Source organism: Leuciscus leuciscus, assembly GCF_965113295.1.
Source record: "Leuciscus leuciscus genome assembly, chromosome: 21".
Classification (NCBI taxonomy): Eukaryota; Metazoa; Chordata; class Actinopteri; order Cypriniformes; family Leuciscidae; genus Leuciscus; species Leuciscus leuciscus.
The window spans coordinates 16,964,110-16,988,806 of record NC_138745.1 but is presented as its reverse complement, the minus strand read 5'-3'; the positions used below and the strand labels follow the sequence as shown (position 1 = coordinate 16,988,806).

General features: G+C 37.2%; 2 protein-coding genes across 2 annotated transcripts in view; both read right to left on the bottom strand.

Moving 5' to 3' along the window:
* LOC309485820 (LIM and SH3 domain protein 1-like) overlaps nucleotides 1-24,697 on the bottom strand; it is a 159,385-nt gene that overhangs the window by 39,853 nt on the left and 94,835 nt on the right. The gene's annotated exons all lie outside the window — the stretch shown is intronic.
* On the bottom strand, nucleotides 15,430-21,687 carry LOC309485635 (piggyBac transposable element-derived protein 4-like; the record flags this gene model as incomplete). Its single annotated transcript, XM_082152567.1, has 3 exons — nucleotides 15,430-16,729; nucleotides 16,951-17,011; nucleotides 21,597-21,687. 3 exons carry the CDS (start codon nucleotides 21,685-21,687, stop codon nucleotides 15,430-15,432), a joined length of 1,452 nt encoding a protein of 483 aa, XP_082008693.1.

Below are 24,697 nucleotides of genomic sequence, written 5' to 3'. Positions count from 1 at the left end.
GAAAAACTGACCAAACCAGCCTCTCTGGGCCGTATTTATAGCCCTGGCCCCACCCGATTTCGGCGGGACATGACGTAATGGGCGCGAAGCGCCCTCATTGGTTCTGACGTCATGAGGAGCCTCTATCGATAGGCTGGTGCAGTTGCCGCAGAGCAGCCAATGGGCGCGCGAGCTGTCTCGCCCATGTCTGCATGCTGCTGCAATGCGTTTTACATTATTGCAAAATTAAGGATAATTTTTGGCTTCAATATCTCGAGGAAAAGAGGTTTTCCCCAGCGTAAGATATCTTACGCAAGTACGAGAGACCTCTCGTAAGAGAACTAAGCTCATAATCGATTCGAGAGAGAATGGCGATGCATTAGGAAAATATTGGAATCGATCCACGAATCGCGATGCATCGATTTATTGTCCTTAATATATCAACTAGACAAGGCTTGGTCGACTATTAGTCAGTTAGTCGCAAGAAAAAAAAAAAACAGGAAGTTGCGAAATCACGCAGGATGTAACAGACAGCCAATCTTTAAAGGCAGGAAATCCAAACACTCGCCAATCATTCTTTGACCTCAAATATGGCTTATCACTTGAAACGATAAATGTGTGCTATTATTAGGCGCATATTCAAGTGTTTGTGTGGAGAGTGCGCTTACTGCATGACATACAGGCGCCGGCACGATCACTTTTAACTTAAAATACTCAGGAATTTTTGGTCATACAGATAAGAGTAATGCAAAACTGTGAACAATACAAACATAAAGGGTCAACAGAAACAAACCTATACAAGAACCTATAAAACCTATACAACCCACAAAATACACACTAAAATTTAAAATAAAAATGTCTGTTTAGGGGTCAGGCTCGGTTCCAAATCAAATCACTAAGGGTGCTTCTGAAATTGTGAGGGTGCTCTAGTAAAGTAACAAGAATAGCAATGTTCCATGAGAGATTTACATGTTTTTTTTATTTTTATTTTTTTTATGTTTGGTTTTGCACATTTAAAAAATATTTGGATACAAAAAATAGCATCTAGTCTATTAGTTTGCAAATTTGAGATATCCTAATTTAAATGCGGGATTCACTATCAAAACAAATGTGCATTAAGCAATGTAAAAGCAGAGTGAACATGGCCACTGGCTCACTAAGCAGCATAAACAACAACTTTTATGTAAATTCTGAATGAATTCCCTTCATTATCACAAAAAAACCTCACTTCAGCTCTTATGTGAAAACAGGTTAGGCATGCAACCCGGTTCCCGGAAAAGGGAAAAAGTCACTGCATCATGGTGTTGATGCTATGGTATTGCTTCCAGTATGTGCCAGTGTCTGAAGCACGTGTGCAATCATGCCCTTTTTTATTGGCCGACAAAGTGTCAGGTGTAGGATCAAGAGCATAAAATGGCGCATACAGTGTTTTCTGGCCCCTGGAGGTGTTCTGACATAGACATATACTTGTAGGGCTGCATAAAATAATAACAATAATAATAATAATTTTACTTTACAGAAATGCAGGCGGACTATAACGACAAATCAAGGAACACTTCAGTACACTACAGTAGATAAACATAAATGGATTATCATATGTTCCTTTAAATGTCGTTATGAAATGTGATTGGAGTAAAAACATGTAGGCTATTTGGCGTGTTTTGCTTTTCAAATGCACAGCGCAAGTGACCCAAACTCACAGTGCATGCAGAGACCCTTTACTGAAGCGATTGAAACATTATTGTTACCACCAGAGGTGGGTAGTAACGAAGTACATTTACTTTGTTACATTTACTTGAGTGTTTTTTTGGTAAAATTGTACTTTTAAGAGTAGATTTAAATGTGGGTACTTTTACTTTAACCCTCTGGGGACCAAGGTGTTTTTGGAGCCCTTGAGATTTTCTGACATGCCTTGAAATTTGTGCTTTTTTCAGTTATTTATAAACATGTTAATGGCAAAGGTGTAAAATCACTCTATATAGCACAAACAGGGCTACCAAAATATGCGAGCAATGTGTATGTAGATGTTTGTATTTTTAAGAGAATAATGTTTATGCGTGGTTATTGGAAAAAATAAAAATGAAAGTGGCTGAATTAAGACCACAAAACACATATTAAATATGTGTCCACAAGACTTTTGTCTAATTTATGTTGTACCTTTGAGTACTGGCTTCAAAATTATGTGAAAATAGTCTTGCTTTATCGTTCACAAAAAAAAATACATTGATTTAAATGGTGTAAAACAGGTTTTGCTTGGAAAGCCAATATGCGAGGGGGGCGTGAAGGAGTAGTTTACACCTGGGATGTCCCACCCACTCTGCATAATGACTCTGAATAGCCATTCATTCAGGTGTGACACTGACTGAGCCACAATGCAAGGACAATGTATTTAGAAGAATACTTATATTGACCATTTAAGATTTCGCTTACATCTATCTTGTAAATATGTTTAGCTATTTTATTAAAAATGTTACAATTACAACAATAATTACAATTTCAACAATATTTCAAGTGTACTCTTTCTTTGTAAAAAAAAAAAAGAAAGAAAAAAAAGATTATAGGCCTACATTTTATCATATGTATTCATTAGTTTGAATATAGCCAACAATGGAACATCTAACATCTTAGTCTATGACTTTATTTTTGACAAAAATAGTGTGACTAACGCCTGACTAACGTTGTTTTATTGAAATATCAGGGCATATAAATGTTAATTTACGTTGCTTATACAAATACATTTTATTTCAACATATTCCAGTCGATTTTACTCATCTCAGTAGGCTATAGCAAAGCAGTTTATTCTTTCACACACAGACGCGCGATTCATATTTAGGCTAAACACTCTACAAATATGTACCCTTCATTCATCTCACAGAAACGCGAGTCATATTATAGAAATGCGATTCATCTTTTTGCGGTTTACATAGGCCTACACTAACGTTATTCCATAACGTTATTCCACACTTGAGAAAAGAAAACAGCCTACCTCACTCCTCAGCGCGATCTGCTGCTCATATCAGGAGATATTTCTCCTCATCAGCACTGTGGAAACTTTTCTCCATAAAGGCTATAATGTCTCACTCGCGACGCGCTTTGTTTACAGCTGATGTGGGCGTTTCACAGATCTGAAATGGTTCTCGGAATTTGCATTTGAAAAGCACGCGCTCTCCGGGGAGTGGTCACATTACTGTGAATCATCTCGTAATGAGGTCGACTGGAGTCGCTCTCTTTGTATACAGATTACAGAAACTAAGAATATTTGTTTTTTATATAAATGACTTCATTTAAAAGATGCGATCTCAAGCTTTATGCCCGTGGGTCTGTTTGCCTGTTTGACTGAATTTTCGCGGAGTTATAGATAATTTTCGAACGCGTTTCAAACGGGAGTTTACTGACAGAGAGAAGGCAGAAATCGCATCATGTTAATTTTTCTTTATTTGTCAAAAAGCAAAACACTTTATTTTTATTGTGAGTATACAGAAAAAAAATAGAAACTGAACAGGATCGATTGATGTATTACACGAAAATGAAAGATCAAAATTAACAGAGCATTTAGTGTTTATTTTCATTGCTAAAAAAAAAAAACGAGCAAAACGCGCAGGCGCGTTTTTGGTCCCCAGAGGGTTAACTCGAGTACATTTCTAATGAAAAAACTGTACTTTTACTTTGTTAGGCTATGTTCACACTTAGCGTCTTTTTTCAAACTGCCAGCGTCTGTTCTACATTATAACCCTATGGAGTGAACCGTTTTTTAAAAAAAGTCCTGAGCGCTTTTTTAGACGCCACCGCCGGCGTCTTTTTCTGCAGCTCAGAGCGTCTTTTTAAGTTGAAAAAAGTTCAACTTTTCTGAAAAGAACGCCCTACGTCAAGCGCCTTTTTGACAGCTGACCAATGACAAGCGAGTAGCGAGACCTGTCGTTTCCATAACAACAAGAACAACTGTCTGTCGTGCACCCACAAACGTCTTTGTGAACCGACATTCTCCTCCCCGGTAACTTCAAAAGCCAACGCAAGAGCCAACTTTCTCTTTCTCGACATTTTTTGCATCACACAGCACTAGGCTACTGTTGCAGCTCTTGTTATAGCAGCCCGGTCTCACCCCAAAACGTCATATACTTACGCGTCTTGACCATGCGTCAACATACGACGAAAAGGGTACCCCTTTAACGTCAATATGAGACGCAGACAGAAGCGCACCAGCAGCGCCTCCTAGCGGTACCCTAACGCATACCTAAACCTACCCATAACCCGAATCGTCACATATGGACGTTATGGGGGTACCCTTTTCGTCGTATGTTGACGCATGGTCAAGACCATATGCGCCAGCCACAAAAGACGCGCTCGGCTGCTATTTGTAACCGAACGCTGCCAGCGTTTTTTTTTGCTAAAAAAGCGCCGTTGTCAACTTTTTCTTGTCAAAAAAGACGCTAAGTGTGAACATAGCCTTACAGTTACTTTATTTTAATGCAATACATGTTGTTAAATGCGTAGTTTATACCAAGCGTGCTGTATCTTTTTTTCTGGCCATGAGCAATGCTCAATTTACAAATGAATCGATTCTATTCAAAGACTTCATCAAAAAAGTTGGCAGATCTGTCTAAATCGGTTCGCGAATCAGTTTGAATGATCTGTTCAGTTCCCTGCATGCACTGAATCATCTGAAGCGCTTTCTATTCACTTTCGACTCGGAGTCGTAACAGGAAGATTTAAGAACATCAAGAGCGTTAGATGAAGTGGCCGTGGACCTACAGTACAGTCAAGTGAAAGCAAATCTGCAAATGCATCATATTTTTGCCAGCGATGAAGATCTTTATTAGTTGAACATCTTCGTAAGCTGTCTGTGAATGAATGATTCCACAGGACGATACATTCAATTTCATTTCATTCAGGTAATACATTTTACAACCAAACAGATTATTACGCCACGATAGCACTACTACAAAGTATGACATTAACCGTTTTTTAGACATAAATTTATACATTAAATAAGCCATTGTCCAGTTTATGAAATGAACTTCCGCCATCCCGCAGTAATGTGTGTGCAGTAATGTGAATGCAAAACTCTGCAGAGTCACTTTATTTCAACATTGTCTAATAATCCAAATGTAGTTGTATAAGTTACTATTATACGAACCAAAGGACAAGCAATGATTTTTGGGCTACAGATGGCAGAAATAATGCTTGTCTCTTCTGTTTTTGTTTTAGGGGTGTAACGGTTCACAAAATTCACGGTTCGGTTCGATACGATACACTTGTGTCACGGTTCGGTACGTTTTCCATAGGCTACAGCAAAAATAAATAAATGCCAGAGAAATTTCCTTGAATTATTTTTTATTTATTTTTTTATTTAATGAAACTAACATCATAAAGTATGATTTTTTTTTTTTTTTTTTTTTGTTGCTTTTTTTACTGAGCAATAATGGAGCTATACTTGACTCTTCTTATGAGCATATAAAACAAAACAGCTCCTTGGACAAAATGAAATGTAATATTGTAGTAGTAGGCTAGATATAAACAAAGGTTTATTTTAGTTCAGATTAACATTTGAGGGCAGCAATTGTATTCATAATGTCAAAATAAAACAGACGTAATGTTACTTGAAAGCATTATAGCCCACTATTCCTGACAAACTTCCATACCTTGCAGTTAGTGTTAGGCTACTACAGCAAATCCATTCCACGGTGAATGTTGCTGATCTGTGGACACCGGCCAGTTCATTCATGGCATGATGTTTCTTCCTGGTTTCCACGTCAGCGCTGTTTGATCCGTTAATAACAGAGAAATGTGCATGTTTCTCACTAGATCTCGCAGCGATGTTATTACTTAAGTGGTGAATTCAAAAAGCATTTGAAATTCAAATGCTTTCTTTACTGGTCTGGATCTCTTAGCGATGTGTGGTGTTGCTTGATCAGGCTCGCGCATAGGGCTCGCGAGTCCCGCTTCACAGGTCAAAACTGATAAACGGTCCACACAAACACAATAAGAGTAGCTCAGTTTCGTTCCTTACATTGCATTTGCCAGTTGATGTTGTGGTCGCGCCAGCCTCTATGAGCGCGCTTGCCACCCGCGACGCGCCTTCTTTTAAAATAACGAAATTTTGGTCGGCAGAAAAAATGGTCCAACGAACCGTTCGGTACGTAATGCGTACCGAAAACCGAACCGAAAGCCTCGTACCGAACGGTTCGATACGAATACGCGTATCGTTACACCCCTAATATATATATATGAGATCCGTAGTAACTAGTAACTAGCTACTTGAGTAGTCTTTTTACTCTTACTCAAGTAACTATTAAAATTATTACTTTTACTTTGAGTAAATATTTCTATAAGTACTTGTACTTTTACTTGAGTACAGTTTCTTTGGATTCTCTACCCACCTCTGGTTACCACTAGTGGTCGACCGATATATATCGCCACGGCCGATCAGTTTTTCTTATTGGCCGATGTGTTGGAAGCGGGACTTTTATTTTGACGGCGCTCCAGACTTTTATTTTGACGGGCGGCGCTGAGAACACCAGCGCCTGAGAAGAGAATGGCCGTTTCACAATATGCATTATTGTCTGTTTTTTATTTTTATTTTATTTATTATGCTCGCAAACAATACAGAGATGACAAATATGCTGGTATACAATTTTGTAACAGAATTACAAAAATGTCAACATATAACAATATGCACAATGTCATCTGAACATACAAAATAGCAGTGCATAACTAAGACAAATAAAAATAAAGAGAAATAGGTGTTCATGAGGGTAAGACATTTTATACATCATTTAGTGTACACAAATTAAAGTCATTACAATTTGAGATTGTTTTAATTGCTTTCTTATTTACTGAGGATGAAATAGTGTTAAGGTACATTTTAATTTCTTTAAAAAAAATAAATAAAAAAAAATTGGTTTGTTATTAGTGAATTTACATTTATGGATATAAAATTTGCCAATAAAATAAATTAAATTAATAACAAAGCAGGCTTTTTTTTTAATTGGGGTCAGAATCAAAGTATCCAAAAATAATGTCTTTAAAGGTTACTGATATATCTTGCTGGATATTATCTTTAATACATTTTTCAATATTTTTCCATAGTTGTTCAGTATAGAAACATGACCAAAATAAATGATAAACAGTTTCTATGTGAACTTGGCAAAATGAGCATCTTGTGTCAATATTACTTTTATATTTAATCATACAATATTTAACAGGGTAATTTTTATTTTTTATTTTAAAGGACACTTCTTTTACTTTATTAGTTAGAAAATATTTCTGTTGTAAGGACCAAATCTTTTTCCAATTTAATTTTTTTAATAAATTACTCCAGTAAGAGATTGCAGGAGAAACAGAAATTATATTTTCAAGAAAAAGGGATCTAACTTTATTATTTCTATCTTTTTTTCCTGAAAAACATATTTTACCTATTGGAGTTTCAGTTGACTCAGGAAAAGTAGTAATTATAGTAGGAGAGTGAAAGCTGTTTTTTAAGAGAATACAGATTCCTGTTGGAATTGCTCCCATAACTATGGCAAACTCTTTGGGGGTAACTGGCATATTCTATTCAGAAAGAAATTCCGTGCAAGTCATTAAAAAACCTTGGTTGTTAAATAGCTGACATACTAAAAGTAAGCTGTTATTAAACCATTTATCAAAAAATAAAGATCTATTTTTGTATAAATATAAAATATATATTAAAGCCCATGCCAAAAGTACCTGTTGGTGGACATGTGAAAGTTTGATGGGAATTTTAGATATGTTGTAATTGCACATTAATAAAAATCTTATACCCCCAATATGTGAAAAAGCTTGTTGTGGGAAGATATTCCAGATGGAGTCTTGATTTTTCAAATACCGATAGGCATTCTTGTCTGTACTTGTGTTCTTGTGGACTTGTGAAACGTCATCAGTCGCTGCCCAAGTACTGTTCCAAATCAAAGTTCACATCTAGCCAAGTCCAGTTCAAATCCCCGGATGTGTTCTTGATCCGCCCCTATTATCGAGGATGCATCGAGAGGTGACTTGTGCGGACTTGAGACAGCCAGGTATCCCAGAATGCATCTTGCACCAACCAGCAAGCGTCAATAGCAGAGGAGAAACCTCGCGTAATCTAAAAATACTGCTGTTATTGTGTCACAAAATGTAGTTTTAAGAATTTTTCAGTCGAGAATGTAATTGATTAAAGCTCAAATATGTGGTTTATTTATAAAGATAGCGCCTATTTTAAAATTGTATCCAACGTTTTCGGAGTTGTGAGATCCAGGTGATCACCGGGCGCTCAGTGCTCATATACCCCGCCTGGAACAGCCCTTCCTCGGCTAGTCCTTCTGACGTTTGCCGCTGGCTCTGATGTCTCTAGTCTATAGTCTATAACTTGTAATCTATACTCTAATCTCGAGATATAATTCGTTCTTGTGTTTATCTAACAGGTGATCTTTGGTCTCTTTAATCTATAATTTGTTCCCTTGCAAATATTTTCTCTGAGGACAAAGTGAAGTTTCATAACTTTATATATTTAGGCTATTTAACTTTAACGTTGTAGCCTACTAGAGAGGTGACTTCTGTTTTACTGAATCGTTTGCTTTATTTCTTATTGTATAGCTTCTTATACCTTTTAGGCTACTTATTCTTTTATAATGGCTATTATTGATCATTAAAACTGACATTTAACAAAAAGGGTTTTGTCATTTTATTTTATATATTTAAAATATTTATGTACATTCGCTTCACTCTGTGTAGGCTACATGTATAATAAAATGAAATTGCACAACCCTGTCTCTTTTTGTTAAATGTCAGTTTTAATGATCAATGTTATAATGTTTCATATTTTTTTAAATGAAAACAAAAAAAGGCAGGGTTGTGTTTTATAGTTCGTGTGAAGATAATCATTGCTACTCGTTGCTTGAACTGAACCACATTTGTTTGGCTATTAAGATGGCACATCTTGAGTCTCACGAGGAAAATAATGAGGAAACGCCAAACGTCAAAACAGAGATCCAAAACAGACCTGCTTCTTTTTTAAGACCTCTGAGTGACCTCTTAAACGCATGACAAAAATCATCTCTAAAAAACAAAGACTGGCTTTACATATCAAAATGCATCGGATCATTCCAAAATTATGTTATGGTGATTTATAATCAAATATCATTTCATTAAATAATCCTACATAATGCCTGTAACCCACACATTTGACTTTCATGCTGTTATGTCCTTTTCTACACAATAAACGAGTTGCGTGCTGCGATACAACACTTTCGCTTGCGTTTCGGGACAGCTGAAGGAAATCACTTGCCCGTATCTTTTTTAAACCTTACCAATTTGAACATCCAAGCAATTTTATATCATTCAGTAGGCCTTTGGAGCTCTTTGATAGACTGTTTTCTTTGCGCTCATCATACCAACAACGCACACACCTGTAAAGGCCAAATTAAGTTGTTTTTCCTCAAACGGTCAAATACACACAAAATTGTAAAAATGTCCATCTTGGTGAGTATTTACATAAACAGTCAGTTATGTCTTACATGAATGCAAATAGTGTAACAGTATGCGTCATCGCATGTATATCGGATCTGTGACAGCAGCAGCCTAATACATGCTGCTGCTAAATAACTTTTGTAATTTTAATTGTAAGGATTTATCCGTTTAATGTATTAACAGTGAAGACTATCCAGTTTATGTCAAATGTATCCAACATTTGATTACTTTCTGTTAGACCTACCTAAACTTAAGTGCAAATATTATGAGATCTAAACATCATTGGTTCTAGCGTGTCAAGCGCACACTGTAACATCGTGTTATTTAAACTATATGATCTTATGTATGTGCGTTGATCAGTTTTAAAAGGAAATAAATATCTAAAATAGATTGTTTGAATTATGCACTCACCTGTCGATCTCTTAAGCCAGGGACAAACTTAACGACTAAGGCAGATTATGAATGTAATTTCATACTTATGACTGATCATGCCCAAACTTGCCGAGTCAGAGACAGTTGCGTTCAGTTGGTGTTCATAGTCGGTGTTTAAAATCTGCTCCAGTCGTTGGAAACAGTACGTTACGTAAGTGTGTGCAGTTCAGTCTTAGAATGTTTCAGCTAGTTGTTAAGTGTGTCCCCGGCTTTTATGTCTTATACAAGTCAGGATGGGCAAGTGACAGATGCTTGGCAAGGTTTGATGGTTCTATAAGCAAGGTTTGATGGTTCTATAAGCAAAGTTTATATAAGCAACTTTTATTATCAGTTTTAAGCAAACTAATTCCAAATTTCACTTATACTGCCCTCTTTATTAATTAGTTTTGGGCGTGTTGAATGAGATTCAACTGCTTTATCCATTTTGTTCCTCTATGTTTTCACATTTACCGCTTTCGTGTCAGTTTGGGTAGCACACTACCACCTAGCGGTGAACTTCAGAACAGCAGCATAAGTACCGAAATGAGCAAAATCATATTGTACCGTTTGAAATAAAATATATACCGTTATTTTCCCAGTACTGGTATACCGCTCAACCCTAGTTTGGCATAACTGAGACTGCATTAAACTGGTTTAAGTCTTACCAATCAGACCATAGGCAGTTTGTTGCCATGGATGGACATAAGTCCAAAATTGGCTCAGTCAAATTTGGTCTTCCCCAGGGGTTGACTCTGAGTCCATTACTTTTTAACATCTAGGTCAGCTCCTTAGATCTCTTGGACTTAAGTTTTACTTGCAGATGACACCCAGATTTGCATTCAAGCAAAACCGGGTGATCATGCGGCTGCTGTTTTTCTGTATCTGTAAACCGCAAGAAGACTGTTTAAATTTGAATCGCGTGTCAGTGTGTGAATGAATGAATGGCACAAATGTGCACTGATGTACAGCTGTAGTAAACAACAGCGCGCAACTGTGCTGTTCATTCACACTCGCACTTACATTAGTAAAAGCTAATCTTCATGTTATTTTTACATGAACACATCTACTAGTTTAGCTTTTACCAAACTATATTGCTATACTGAGATGAGTAAAAATCGACTGAAATATGTTGAAATAAAATGTCTTTGAATAAGCAACGTATTAAACTGCAAATTAACATTTATATGCTAATACAGGTTGTTACAGATGAAATATGAATGTTTAGACAAGATTTCGATTATTAGTTTTGGATAGATTATAAAGTTTTTACTGTAAAAAAGACTACTGCCACATCAAAAAAAACTTTTGTTCCCCAATTTCTGCTCATGTTAGATATATAGTATGGGATGTTTTGTCAAAAATAAAGTAGGTATATTGAATTATCAACTAAGATATTATTATAGTGTTTGTTCCAATATTTAAACCAATGAATCCTTAACTTTGAAATACGAATGATAAAATGTATACTTTTTACAAATAAAGATTACACTTGAAATATTGTTAAAATTGTAACCCTAACCTTTTTAATAAAATAGCAAAAAATATATTTACAAGGTAGATGTAAACAAAATCTTAATAGGTCAATATAAGCCTTCTTATTAAATAATTTTTATTGTGTTTTATTAGTGGCAAATTTGGGGAGAGGATACATATTCCAAAACTTTCTGAAAATACAGTATGAGAATTAACTGTTATTAAATATATATATATATATTGTCCTTGCAATCTGTGGTACCCTCTCAGTGACACACCTGAATGAATGGCTCATTATGCAGCTCATTATGAGGGTCATTGTATTCTCAGGTGTGAACCACAACATTATTCATGATCATTCACGCCCCCACGCATATTGCCTTTCCAAACAAAAAGAAGTCTTACAAAATTTAAATCAATCAATGTATTATTTTATGTGAATGATTAGGCAGAATGATTTTCAGATAATTTTGAAGCAAAAACTCTAGGCGACAACATCCATTAGTCAAAAGTCTTGTGGACACATTTAGTATGTGTTTTGTGGCCTTATTTCAGAAACTTTATTTTTTTTATTTTTTTTATAACCATGCATAAAAAATATTCTCTCAAAAAAAACAAAAAAAAACATGTATATGCATGTTGCTCACATATTATGGTAGCCCTGTTTGTGCTAAATAGAGTGTAATTACACCTTTGCCATTAATACGTTTATAAGCAACTGAAAAAAGCACAAATGTCAGGGAATGTCAAAACATCTCAAGGACCCCAAAAACACCTTAGACCCCGGAGGGATAAACTTCAAACTGCCCGTCGTGCACAGTTACCCTATAGGCACCGGGGTGGCGGTGCCACCTGCTTGGGCCCGTCATCGATGCATGCAGCTATATTTGTTTCTTTGTCTTTTGTTGTTTGATTAACATTAAAATGAAAGACAGCAGCAGGAATATTAGACTGTTGTCACTTTAAAACGATGTTGTCGTTTTATCTGTACAGAGTCACCACGTGGCTACGCAGATGCGATAAATAATTCTATATTATAAATATTTAAGGCCAAACAAGTAGTTTGTTGAGGGTTGATTTGTAAAGAAGGACTATACGCCAATGCACATACCTATGGACTGAACACGTAATGCGTATGTGCGTGACATCGGTTTTTGCGCAGAGATAACTGATAATCGTTTGCACCTTGGAACCTATTTCCGAGAGTGCGTTCTCGAGCCACCAGGCACTGTTTTGTGCGGATGGGCGGCCAGAGCGCGTTGAGGGTTCTCTGTTAGAACGGTGTCGAGTTAGCGGCCCCTAAGTTAATAACTAATGATCTTCGCAACGGAAGTGAATCAATCAAAACTAACTTTAGCTGGACAATAACTCTATCCTAGAGCTGCTGTAAAGCCAAAACAATCTCCGTTACTGTAATTTCCTATCATCACTGTAAAGCTGCTTTGAAACAATTCATATTGTTAAAAGCACTATATAAATGAATGTGACTTGACTAAGACATGCACTGATCCAATACACTGATACTGTACACATGAGTTGTCTTTCTCGACTGTTTACGAGGAGGGTGGAGCCTCAGGCCAAAACACAAGATGACAACATCAGTTGAGGGCTGCAACTTCACTTTTAAATGACAATATCCTGGCCGTACTACTGTTGTCAGTGATATAAGTATTTGAAATGAACATGATTTCTTAATGTCTAGTGACATATCAGGGCCATTTTATGATTAATTGAAATACATTTCTTACATACGGTTCCTTACATTGTTCTTTTCACCAAACCATATAACAGAGGAGTCATCAGATTTGAGATTAACTGCAGTGTAAATGCTGGGCGAACAGTGGGTGGAGAGCAGTACGCTTCGGTTTTTACTGAGAACTGTTACACCCTTAGTGAAAACTAGGGCTGGGTATCGTTCAAAAAAATTCTATACCGATACCGGTTCCAAACGATACTTTTTTCGATACCAATTTTATGAAATCCATTTTAACCCTCTGGGGTCTGATGTGTTTTTGGGGCCCTTGAGATGTTCTGACATCTCAGACTGTTTAACATAACTGTTTTTTCAGTTATTTATAAACATGTTAATGGCAAAGGTGTAAATTCACTCTATATAGCACAAACAGGGCTAGCATAATATGTGAGCAACATGTATGTAGATGTTTGTTTTTTTAAGAGAATAATGTTTATGCGTGGTTATTAAAAAAAAAAAAAAAGAAAGTTGCTGAAATAAGACCACAAAACTCATACTAAATATGCGTCAATAAGACTTTTGACTAATGGATGTTGTCGCTTCGAGTTCTGGCTTCAAAATTATGTGAAAATAGTCTTGCTTTATCGTTCACATAAAACAGTACATTGATTTAAATTGTGTAAGACAGGTTTTGCTTGGAAAGCCAATATGCGAGGGGGTGTGAAGGAGGAGTGGTTTACACCTGAGAATACAATGTCCCACCCACTTTGCATAATTAGCCATTCATTCAGGTGTGACACTGACTGAGCCACAATGCAAGGACAAAAGATATATTTAGAAGGCTTTTATTGACCATTTAAGATTTTGCTTACATCTATCTTGTAAATATGTTTTGCTATTTTATTAAAAAGGTTACAATTACAACAATAATTACAATTTCAACAATATTTCAAGTGTACTCTTTCTTTGTAAAAAAATGATTATAGGCCTACATTTTATCATATGTATTCATTAGTTTGAATATAGCCAACATTGGAACAGCTAACATCTTAGTTGATGACGTTATTTTTGACAAAAATTGTATTTTATATATATATATATATATATATATATATATATATATATATATATATATATATATATATATATATGTATATATATATATATATATATAGAACATATGAGCAGAAATTGCTAAACAAAAGCTTATTTGATGTGGCAGTATATTCTACAGTAAATAAAAAAAATAATCAGTCGGCTATAAACAAAGCAATTGTGAGCGATAAATAAACAAAAGTAAAGGCAGGTATCTTACAGTAAATGCTTATGCCTCGTTGATGCGGGCTCTAAGCAAATCAAATGTGAGCAAAAAAAAATATATATATATATTATATCAGAATGATTTCTGAACTCTGATGGTTCAGAAGGTGGTCAGCAGAGCACACACATCTGAACACAGTCACACATCTTTATGCCACTCTTGAAAACAGTTCCTGTTCAGTTGAAGACATACCGTATTTTCCGCACTATAAGGAGCACCGGATTATAAGGCGCACCTTCAATGAATGGCCTATTTTAGAACTGTTTTCATATATAGGGCGCACCGGATTATAAGGCGCATAGAATAGAAGATACTGCAGTCAAACGTTTGACTGGGTTTGCGTTATGCAGTGGTCACCAACCTTTTCAAGCCCAAGATCACATCCAAAGTCCAAATGTAAACCAAGATCTACCACTTGCAAAAAAATATGAAAAAACAAGTGGCTGAGCTGTAAAACCTTGTTTATACTCGACGCGTCCGCATGAGCGCGAAGGTAATAAAAAACTAATATCCGTCTGCTCGGGCAGATTCGGCTCAAAGTCGTGCATCTTCGGATGCGGAGGCGCGCGCAAGGCAAAATGACGTCATTGTGACAGCACGCGCGCCTCCGCATCCGAAGATGCACGACTTTGAGCCGAATCTGCCCGAGCAGACGGATATTAGTACATCTCATCACACCGGCACCCAGTTTGCGCGTCTAAATCAGTTGTATGGTCTGGTGTTCAGTCTAAAACAAAACAGTTGCGTCAAGTATAAATGCCTCGTCTGTTTGGGGAGGTGTGCGCGCAGTCAGCGGAGGCTCGCGCTCCGGTGCCAGGCGAAAGTATAAACAAGGTTAAAGTCAGCGGTTGTTTTACAGACATTAATATAAGGCGCCAGATCCATATATAAGGCGCTCCGGATTATAAGGCGCACTGTCATTTTTGGAAAAAATGAAAGGCTTTTAAGTGCGCCTTATAGTGCGGAAAATACGGTAAGTGAACATTGCATGCCTAGCATTTCCATGGCGTTAATTGCTTTTTACCACGCACTGCTTTGCAATGCACACATGAGCGGCGACCAACTGTGGCAACATCCCTGTCATTTGATGTCAGCTCAGCTCCTGGAACTGGTACATGGTCACTAACGGTCGGTTTTGGTGCCGTTTTCTGTGACACACCACAGAGCTCTGTGATAAGTTGCTCCATAAACTCTTTATGTTGTTTATCTCCATGTGTTTGTTGTATTCAGTCACAGGTGCAGGACATGGAAATGTCTTTGTCCTCCATGTATCTTGCGTTTTCACCCTCCTCTGCGCAGTGTCTCCTGTATAAGCAGGATGGATGGTAGAACAGACAGATACCTCTCGTGTGTCCATCCACTTCACAAATACAAGAGGACCATCGCGAATCCACCTGATGGATCCCCTGGCAGATTTTTTAGAGAGTGAATTAGCTGCATTCCGAGGGCAGTCCTTCCTGTTTTCCCTGTAAGTCCCACATGCACCAAACTTCATTGCAAACAAGTCTTTGAGGAGCTTTGGACTTGTATAAAAATTGTCCATGTACACATGGTACCCAGAACCTAAAAATGTGTGGTCTAAAAGAGATGTTACAGCATCATATGACAGTCCATGGCCTGTGGGAAAGTTGTTCTTTCCTGTGTACACAGAAAAGTCCACAGTGTATCCATTCGATGAGTCTGCAAGAACAAACAACTTGAAACCCCACCTGGTTGGCTTGGCTTTCATGTACTGCGTCATACCCGTATGTGCTTTGCATGCCACCATTCTTTCATCAACAGCTAAGTTTCTTTTAGGATGATAGATGGATTTACAAGCCTGACGGATCGTGTCCATGAGAGGTTTGACCCTGCAAAGACGGTCATGTTCAGGTGTGCCCCTCTTTCTGTCATTTTCCATATCTGCATCTGGGTGACTCATGTGCACATTCCATGAAATGATGCGGTATCTGTCCCGGGACATAACTGTAGCTGGAAAGGGTACAGAGAAAACACTGCTTTGCCGCCAGTAGTCGCTGATGGAGCTGACCTTCACCATGGCCATGTAAAATAGCAACCCAATGTATCTATACATCTCACTCATGCTGACATCTGTCCATTTATATTTGCTACCCTTTGCAGTTGCCTTGGCAGCCTGAGCATTGGTGTTGTGGCACAGAGTTGAGACAGCACTTTCTGAAAAAAATTGTTTGAATAGACTCATGGGTGAATGTGAGTCAACAGGGCTCAGTTGTGGTCCAGTGTCCCGTGCAGGACGGAAGCGCACAGTCTGTGGAACCATGTCAACATTAGTCTCTGTTTTCCATGCCAGAGTGGACTGCCTGTTGCTTGCCTGCTTGTTTGCCTTGGCTCTCTTCGGGACAGGTGCTTGGACATGTTCATTGTCACATCTGTAAAAAAACAAAACACAAAAAAAACAACACACGTGAGCATGCTGATAACACAATCAAAGAAATTGTATTATCATTATCGATCACTAATGGCCATGGATAAAAAAAGACAACTTTTTTTGTCATTTCACACAAGAATAGGTAGGCTACTTTTATATTATGACGCTGTAAACACAATCAGGCTACATTTCATCTGTAAAATATTACGTCTATGCACTTACTCAGTATGATTCTCGATCGCACTGAGAACTGACCGACACCTGCGTGCCCCTCTGCGGGGTGCTGGAGAAGGAGAGTTTGACACATTCCTAAAAAAACAACAACAAAATAAAACTGTTAGCATACATTATTCAAAGTAAACTGATGAGCAATTGATGGTTATGGACACACAATGTTTTGTTGATGGGCCATAGGATGGAGAAATATCTATTTATGGGCCGTAGACCGCGTCACCGCGAGTATCTGTTGATGGGCGATATACACCGCGCGCATTTAGTGACGCACGCAATGAACGGATCGTTCGCGAACGACACATCGCTACATTTAAAAAAATTTACACCTGTATTCATAAACATCTGTGCACAAGGCAGTATTGAAGCATGATAAACACTGCCATAGGCTAACCAAAACCGAACATTTATATAAAAATATAATGTATTTAGACAGTAGCCTATCACATATTTTACCAGAGGCTGAAATATATTTGCACTAAATCACATTACACCTAAGCAGATATTCACAAACATGCTACATTACGCATAAGGCAGTATTTTAGCATTTTAACCAGTGTCATAAGCTAATCAAAACTGAGTGAAATATATTTAATATACAAATATGTTTAAAGAGCAATATCACATTTAAAAAAGTTTACACTTGAGCGTATACACGAATGTTAGGGATATTGTAAGGCAATCGTTCCTGTAAGATGTCAAAAGCTAGCCAAAACTAGGAAAAATATAGTCTGAAAATTCATATGAGTTCTATATTATCAGAAAAATAATTATATAACAGTAAACAACTTACTCAGAACATGTATCCTCGGCGGGATCAATTCGCTCTTGAAAATGCACCCGTTCGTCGTCCGAGTTGCAATCTTCCTCTGAGGAAAAGGTGAATTCTTCCTCGCTGTCCAGAATCATCTGAAGGGCGTCTTTACCGGAGAAACGTGCCATCCTCGGAGCGCGATGAACTATCAGTGAATCTGATGAAGAGACTTTGTGTTTTTATGGCATTGATCGGGGGGCGTGTGCGATGCAAATAGATTACCTAAACTATTTACCATGTGAATAGCGCCGGGGGCGGGGCGGCCTCAGCTCATTAAATTTAATGAAGGGAGAACGTAAAAACGGTACCTCTCCTTGCTTTCAAATGGATTACATAAGCTGAGAATATTTGTTTTTTATATAAATAACTTCGTTTAAAAAAGAGATTCCAAGCTTCATAAAGACATATCTCACGTGTCTGTGTGAGAAGTATTCGCTGAGTTACAGTTCATTTTCGGACGCGTTTCAGAATGGACTACACTGACAGAGAGAAGGCAGAACTCGCTTCGTGTTTATTTTTCTTTATTTGGCTCTGTTGACTTTGATATTACAAACAAGTTTCATACATCAATCGATTCTGTTAAATGTGTATTATTTTTGTGTATACTCACAATAAAAACAAAGTGTTGTGCTTTTCGCCAAATAAAGAAAAATAAACACGAAGCGAGTTCTGCCTTCTCTCTGTCAGTGAAGTCCATTCTGAAACGCGTCCGAAAATGAACCATCACTTAGCGAATACTCAGTCAAACAGGCATACAGACACACAGGCATGAAGCTTGAATTCTCTTCTTTTAAATGAAGTAATTTATATATAAAAAAATATATTCTCTGTTTATGTTATCTTTATGAAAAGAGAGAGATGTCAGTCGTTCTCATCTCAGCTCATTACGTTTTAATCTGCCCCGCCCACGGAGAGCACGCGCTATTCAAACGCAAATGACTGAGACGATCCCATACAAACTGTGAACGCCCCCATATCAGCTCGAGAAAACACATCAAGTTTATTCAGATCAGTGTACTTGTTTACACTGTCTCGCAGCGCTGTGAGGAATAATAATAATGGAAAATGTACCTCAGAAGTGCTGGTATTTCGAGGAGCAACGGATGGAATACTGTAGTACGTTTTTTTTCATTCTCAAGTAAATCGCGTTTCTGTGTGAATGAATGAACGGCAGAGATGCGCTGTTTACCACAACTCGCAAAAAGACGGTTTAAATTTGAATGGCGTTTCTGTGTGTGAATGAATGATCTGCTTTTAGCAAACTATTTTGCTATACTGAGTAAAAATCGACTGAAATATGTTGAAATAAAATGTATTTGTATAAGCAACATATTAAACTGCAAATTAACATTTATATTCCTTATAATAAAAACGAAAGACCTATGTTACAGACAAATGAAAGACAACATTTCGTTGGATAGATTACAAATTTTTACTGTAAAATATCTGCCACCTCAAATAAGCTTTTGTTTGCCAATTTTTGCTAATATGTTAAATATAGTATGTTTTGTCAATGTAGGCTATATTCGAAGTAATGAATCCTTAAAGGTATAGCGGAGGATCTTTCCAAATTTTAGATAAGACCCGCCCTCTCCACTTTTTGAAAAGTTTGATTGATTCACCAGAATGATTGACAATTAGGAGGACCAATAGTTTAGACTACCCACCAGGAAGTAAAACATCCACCGCTATACCTTTAACTTTGAAATATGTATGATAAAATGTATACTTTAGTTTTTACAAAGAACGATTACACTTCAATTGTTGTTGTAATTGTAACCTTTTTAATAAAAAAAAAAATATATATATATATATTTACAAGGTAGATGTAAACAAATTTTAAAAGGTAAATATAAGCCTTTTCTTTAAATAATTTTTATTGTGTTTTATTATTGACAAATTTGGGGAGAGGATACATATTCCAAAACTGAAAATACAGTATGAGAATTAACTGCACAATTACTAGACATGTTTTCCTTGGATATTATACAATTTGCAAGCAAAATTTGTGGAAAAAAAGAAAGAAAAAAAAAAAAAGGAAAAATTGACATGCTTCCAACTGTGAAACAATTTGGTATAATATATATATATATATATATATATATATATATATATATATATATATAGCTCTTGCATTCTTTCTTGTGGCTATAGGTGACACACCTGAATGAATGGCTCATTAAGTATGCGGGCCCCATTGTCTCCTCAGGTGTGAATCACAAAATATGCATTATGGTGTTGAATGGTTGACGCCCCTTGCGCATATTGCCTTTACAAACAAAAAGTGTTTTACAAGATTTAAATCAATGTATTGTGTTATGTGAATGATAAGGGCAGGATGATTTTCACATCATTTTGAAGAAAAAACTCTAGGCAACGACATCCATTAGTCAAAAGTCTTATTGTCACATATTTAGTATGTGTTTTGTGGCCTTATTTCAGAAACTTTAGTTTTTAGTTTTTTCAATAACCATGCATAAACATTATTCTCTCAAAAATACAAACATGTAAATGCATGTTGCTCACATATTATGGTAGCCCTGTTTGTGCTAAATAGAGTGTAATTACACCTCTGCCATTAATATGTTTATAAGCAACTGAAAAAAGCACAAATGTCAGGGCATGTCAGAACATCTCAAGGACCCCAAAAACCCCTCAGACCCCAGAGGGTTAACACGATTACATAACACATTACCTCAGAAAAACTTTGGTTTTATTTTTTTCAGTTTGACTCATGCTCCTTAGCCAGTGCACAAAGGAATACATTTTTTTTTTTATAAAGAGCTCATGCTCACCAAAGCTGAATTTGTTTGATCAAAAATGCAGTAAAACTTGTAACATTGTGAAATAGTATTACAATTTAAAATCTTATTTGAATATATTTCAAAATGTAATTTATTCCTGTGATGTCAAAGCTGAATTTTCAAAATCATTACTTCAGTGTCACATGATCCTACAGAAATATGAAAACAGTTTGCTGCTTAATATTTTGGAAACTATGATACATTTTTTCATGATTCTTTGATGAATAAAAATTTCAAAAGAACAGCATTTATTTGAAACAGAAATCTTTTGCAACATTACACATGTTTTAAGGTCATTTTTGATCACTTTAATGCAGGGGTGCCGCCAGAAATTCTGGGCCCTATGGAAACCAAAATTTCTGGGCCCCCTACATTTTTTACAGATAAAATTTAACCCAATAAACATGCCCTGTATACTTTAAAAAAGATACTTAGCACATTGCATAGTTAAAATGTCTAGCGATGAGTACAAAGCCTACAAAAACAAGAAAAAAATATAGAAATATGTACTTGTTTACATAAAAGGGAGAACATTTATTATCTCAATTGCAAGCACAACAGAACATAATGTACACATATTGACATATAATTTACATGAACAAGCTTTAGCTGGGTCAAACTGCTCAATCAGGAAACATCAGCTACACACACACACACACGTAATAACCATATTATTTTTATTGGCCTATTTAGTTTTCTTAATATAAAATATTAAAATATCTATTTTGTAAACTCCTTATAGCCAATGGTTACTACAGACACATGTTTTATTCAATTTTATATTATTTTTTCTGGGGCATTTTATTCATATTAAGAACGTCAAGTTTGACAGCATCGATCGTAGCAGCAGCAGCACTGTCACTTCACAGAACACACGACACACACGGCAAACTGATTTTGTAATTTTTGAAGCGTGTAGATTACTTTTTGTTTTGTAAAGTTATCATCATGTGGCGAACACAGTAGATAAGACGTGTTTAGAGGCTTCAATCTTCGTGAAGATTCGCGCTCAGGCTCACCTTGTTCGGCTGAGACGGGGACGGGGGACGGGGGGGGAAGGAGGACGTGGGTGTGCAGCAGCCGCTGAATCTGTGTCTTGAAACGAGACATGATAACCCGGAGACAGCAGATATGTTATTATTATTGTTGGATGTAAATCATAATTCAGTAATTATTTTACTAAGCTAGCTAGATAAAAGCAGGTCATGATGTAGCAACTGTAACTCTGAAACTCTGAAAGTTTTGGAATACAGGAATAGGGCAAGCTACCTTTCTTTTTGAAAAACTGTGTGATATACTGTCGACTTCGGCGTTCTCTGTCTTCTCTTTCCTTATTTCTTTCCGTTTTTGATGCCCTGACTTTTGATGTGACATGCCTGCGTGTGTCACTGTCTGCGCTGCATCTGCATCATAGCAAGTGCAATAAGCACACTAGCGATCGTAGCTCGGACAGCGCAGGTGGAATGAACCATTTTGAGGGGGAGGGGTGTGACTGAAATAGTAAATACATTATTTGTTTTTTAAATATTAAATATATGGTCAAAACGGACAAAATACACATTTAGTGCATGAGGGGCCCTAGCACATTTAATGTATGTATAAAAAAGAGAAAAGAAATAAGAAAAGAAAAAGGGGGTCTGCTCTTCTGGGCCCTAAATCAGCCTGGGCCCTTAGAATCGTCCTAACCTTCCACCCCTTTACGGCGCCCTTGCTTTAATGCATCCTTACTGAAAAAAAATTCTGACCAACCAACACATTTTTGAACGGCAGTATACATTCAGTAGGTCATTATTGCAATATAAACACTGTCAGAGTGATCAACAAGGTATCTCTTCATTTACCAGTCGAAGACGGAGCAACTTTCTGCTCTTATGTTTACTCCGTGCACTGTCAAGGTCTTCATCATATTTGTCATGGTACCGGTCTTTGCAGCAATTATTTTACCGCAAATACTGCATCGCATACTTGGCATCGAGCCTGGAGAAATGTAGCCACACTTTTAATCGATTTTTCCACATCTTTAGGGTATTGATTGTGTGTGTGTGTGTGTGTGTGTGTGTGTGTGTGTGTGTGTGTGTGTGTGTGTGTGTGTGTGTGTGTGTGTGTGTGTGTGTGTGTGTGTGTGTGTGTGTGTGTGTGTGCGCGCGCGTGTGTGTGTGCTCGCGTCTCATCTGAGTATGTGCGCGGAGAGTTTGTGTGTGTGCTCGCGTCTCAATTGAGTATGTGCACGAGTTTGTGTGTGTGCTCGCGTCTCATATGAGTATGTGCGCGGAGAGTTTCGTGCGTCTCGTGTGTGTAGAGTTTGCGTGTATGTGCGTGAGTGACTTTAGGTGTGTCGTTGTGCATTTCATATGTATTTGTTTGAGCACTGACGTAAACGAGTTAACCCCTTAGTATCGAAATCTGGTACCGAAAAAAACAAGATACTTTCGATAAATTTTCGATACTCGATGGTATCGAGGCAATTCGGTCGGTACCTAAAAAGTATCGACCTCGGTACCCAGCCCTAGTGAAAACACAAAGTACATACAGTGTGAGCGAACACAAACACCAGACAAAGAACTGAGCAAACTTGGGGTAATATATACTCGAGGAGCAGGAGAATGAAATCAATAAACAAACAATGAATAACAATATCAAATGAAATAATGCTTGAAACCATGACAACAAAAAACAAACATAGAAAATAACCAAACTAAGGGTGTATTCACACCTGCCTTGTTTGGTTCGATTGAATCGAACTCTAGTTCGTTTCTACCCTTGGTGCGGACCTTTTGGGCAGGTGTGAATACAGCAATCGAACTCGGGTGCGGACCAAACAATCGAACCGAGACCCAGCTGAAGATGTGGTCTCGGTACGGTTCCAAACGAACTCTGGTACGGTTCGTTTACGATGTGAACATGAACCGACCCAATTGCAAGAAAGCACTGCGCCTTTACGTTCATTTAATTATTTGACTGCTCTTATGCTCTTATGAGGATACTTAACACAACGGACATTTTGGCATAATGGTTTGTGTTATTGTTCGTTCAAGTGCGAAAGAGAATTCCATTCTGGCGCGCTGTCTGGCCACACGATACTGTTGCGCGTCTTTCTGCGCGTCGTGTGTGCATCATTGGAATGAATGATGAGTGTGTGCATCAGGACATTCACATCCAGAGCGTTCTCTTTAGTCTAATCGCGCATAAATGCTTGACGGAACCGTCTTGCAGCACATTGTCATCTTCTCAATCCGAATTACAACATCGTATAGAATGACATTCCTGATTTCCCTACTTGAGAATCCTTGTCCAATGAATGCACGACCTTAGCACACGTGTGGTTTTGTTTACAAATTTTGGTTCACTTGCAAAAAGAGCAGTGTGAAAGCGAACCGTACCAAACCAAAAAAAAAAAAAAAATGTATTTGGTCCGGACCAAAGCAAGGGAACTATCGGACTTTCCTGGTGTGAATACACCCTAAAAGTCCATGAAAATGAAACTAAAACATAGCTGGGTATTGTTAAAAAAATTCGATACCTATACCTTGACTTCGATACCGGTTCCTGAACGACACTTTTTTTCTATACCAATTTTATGAAATCCGTTTTAACAAGATTACATTACCTCAAAAAAACTTTGGTTCTATTTTTTCAGTTGGTTGACTTTTTTTTACAGACTCAGAGACTCGCAGTCTTTGAGTCTATAAAAAAGCACCAATTCAAATATTTTCTATATCCTAATCATTTAACAACATGTATTCTTTACTTCAATGATCTCATTGTTTCTGCCCTAAATTAATACATTATTTAAATTAATATATTGTTAGCTAACTGCGTGATTTGTATATGTACATTTCTGAAATGCATTAATTACACAGTCACCTCTGATTACAGATCACTGTAAATTGTAATGTAGACATGCATTTCTGCATTTCAAGCTGCTTTGAAACGATATGTATTGTGAAAAGCGCTATACAAATAAATGTGAATTGAATATAGGCTTATTGGGGGCGGGATATATGCCTCGCACTCAGCACACATACAGCTTGCCTTAACCCCCTGGGGTTGACAATCGCGCCGGCGCGATAGGCTCGCTTTTTTTCTTATCAGTGCAAAAGTGACTCAAAATACTCTGTTG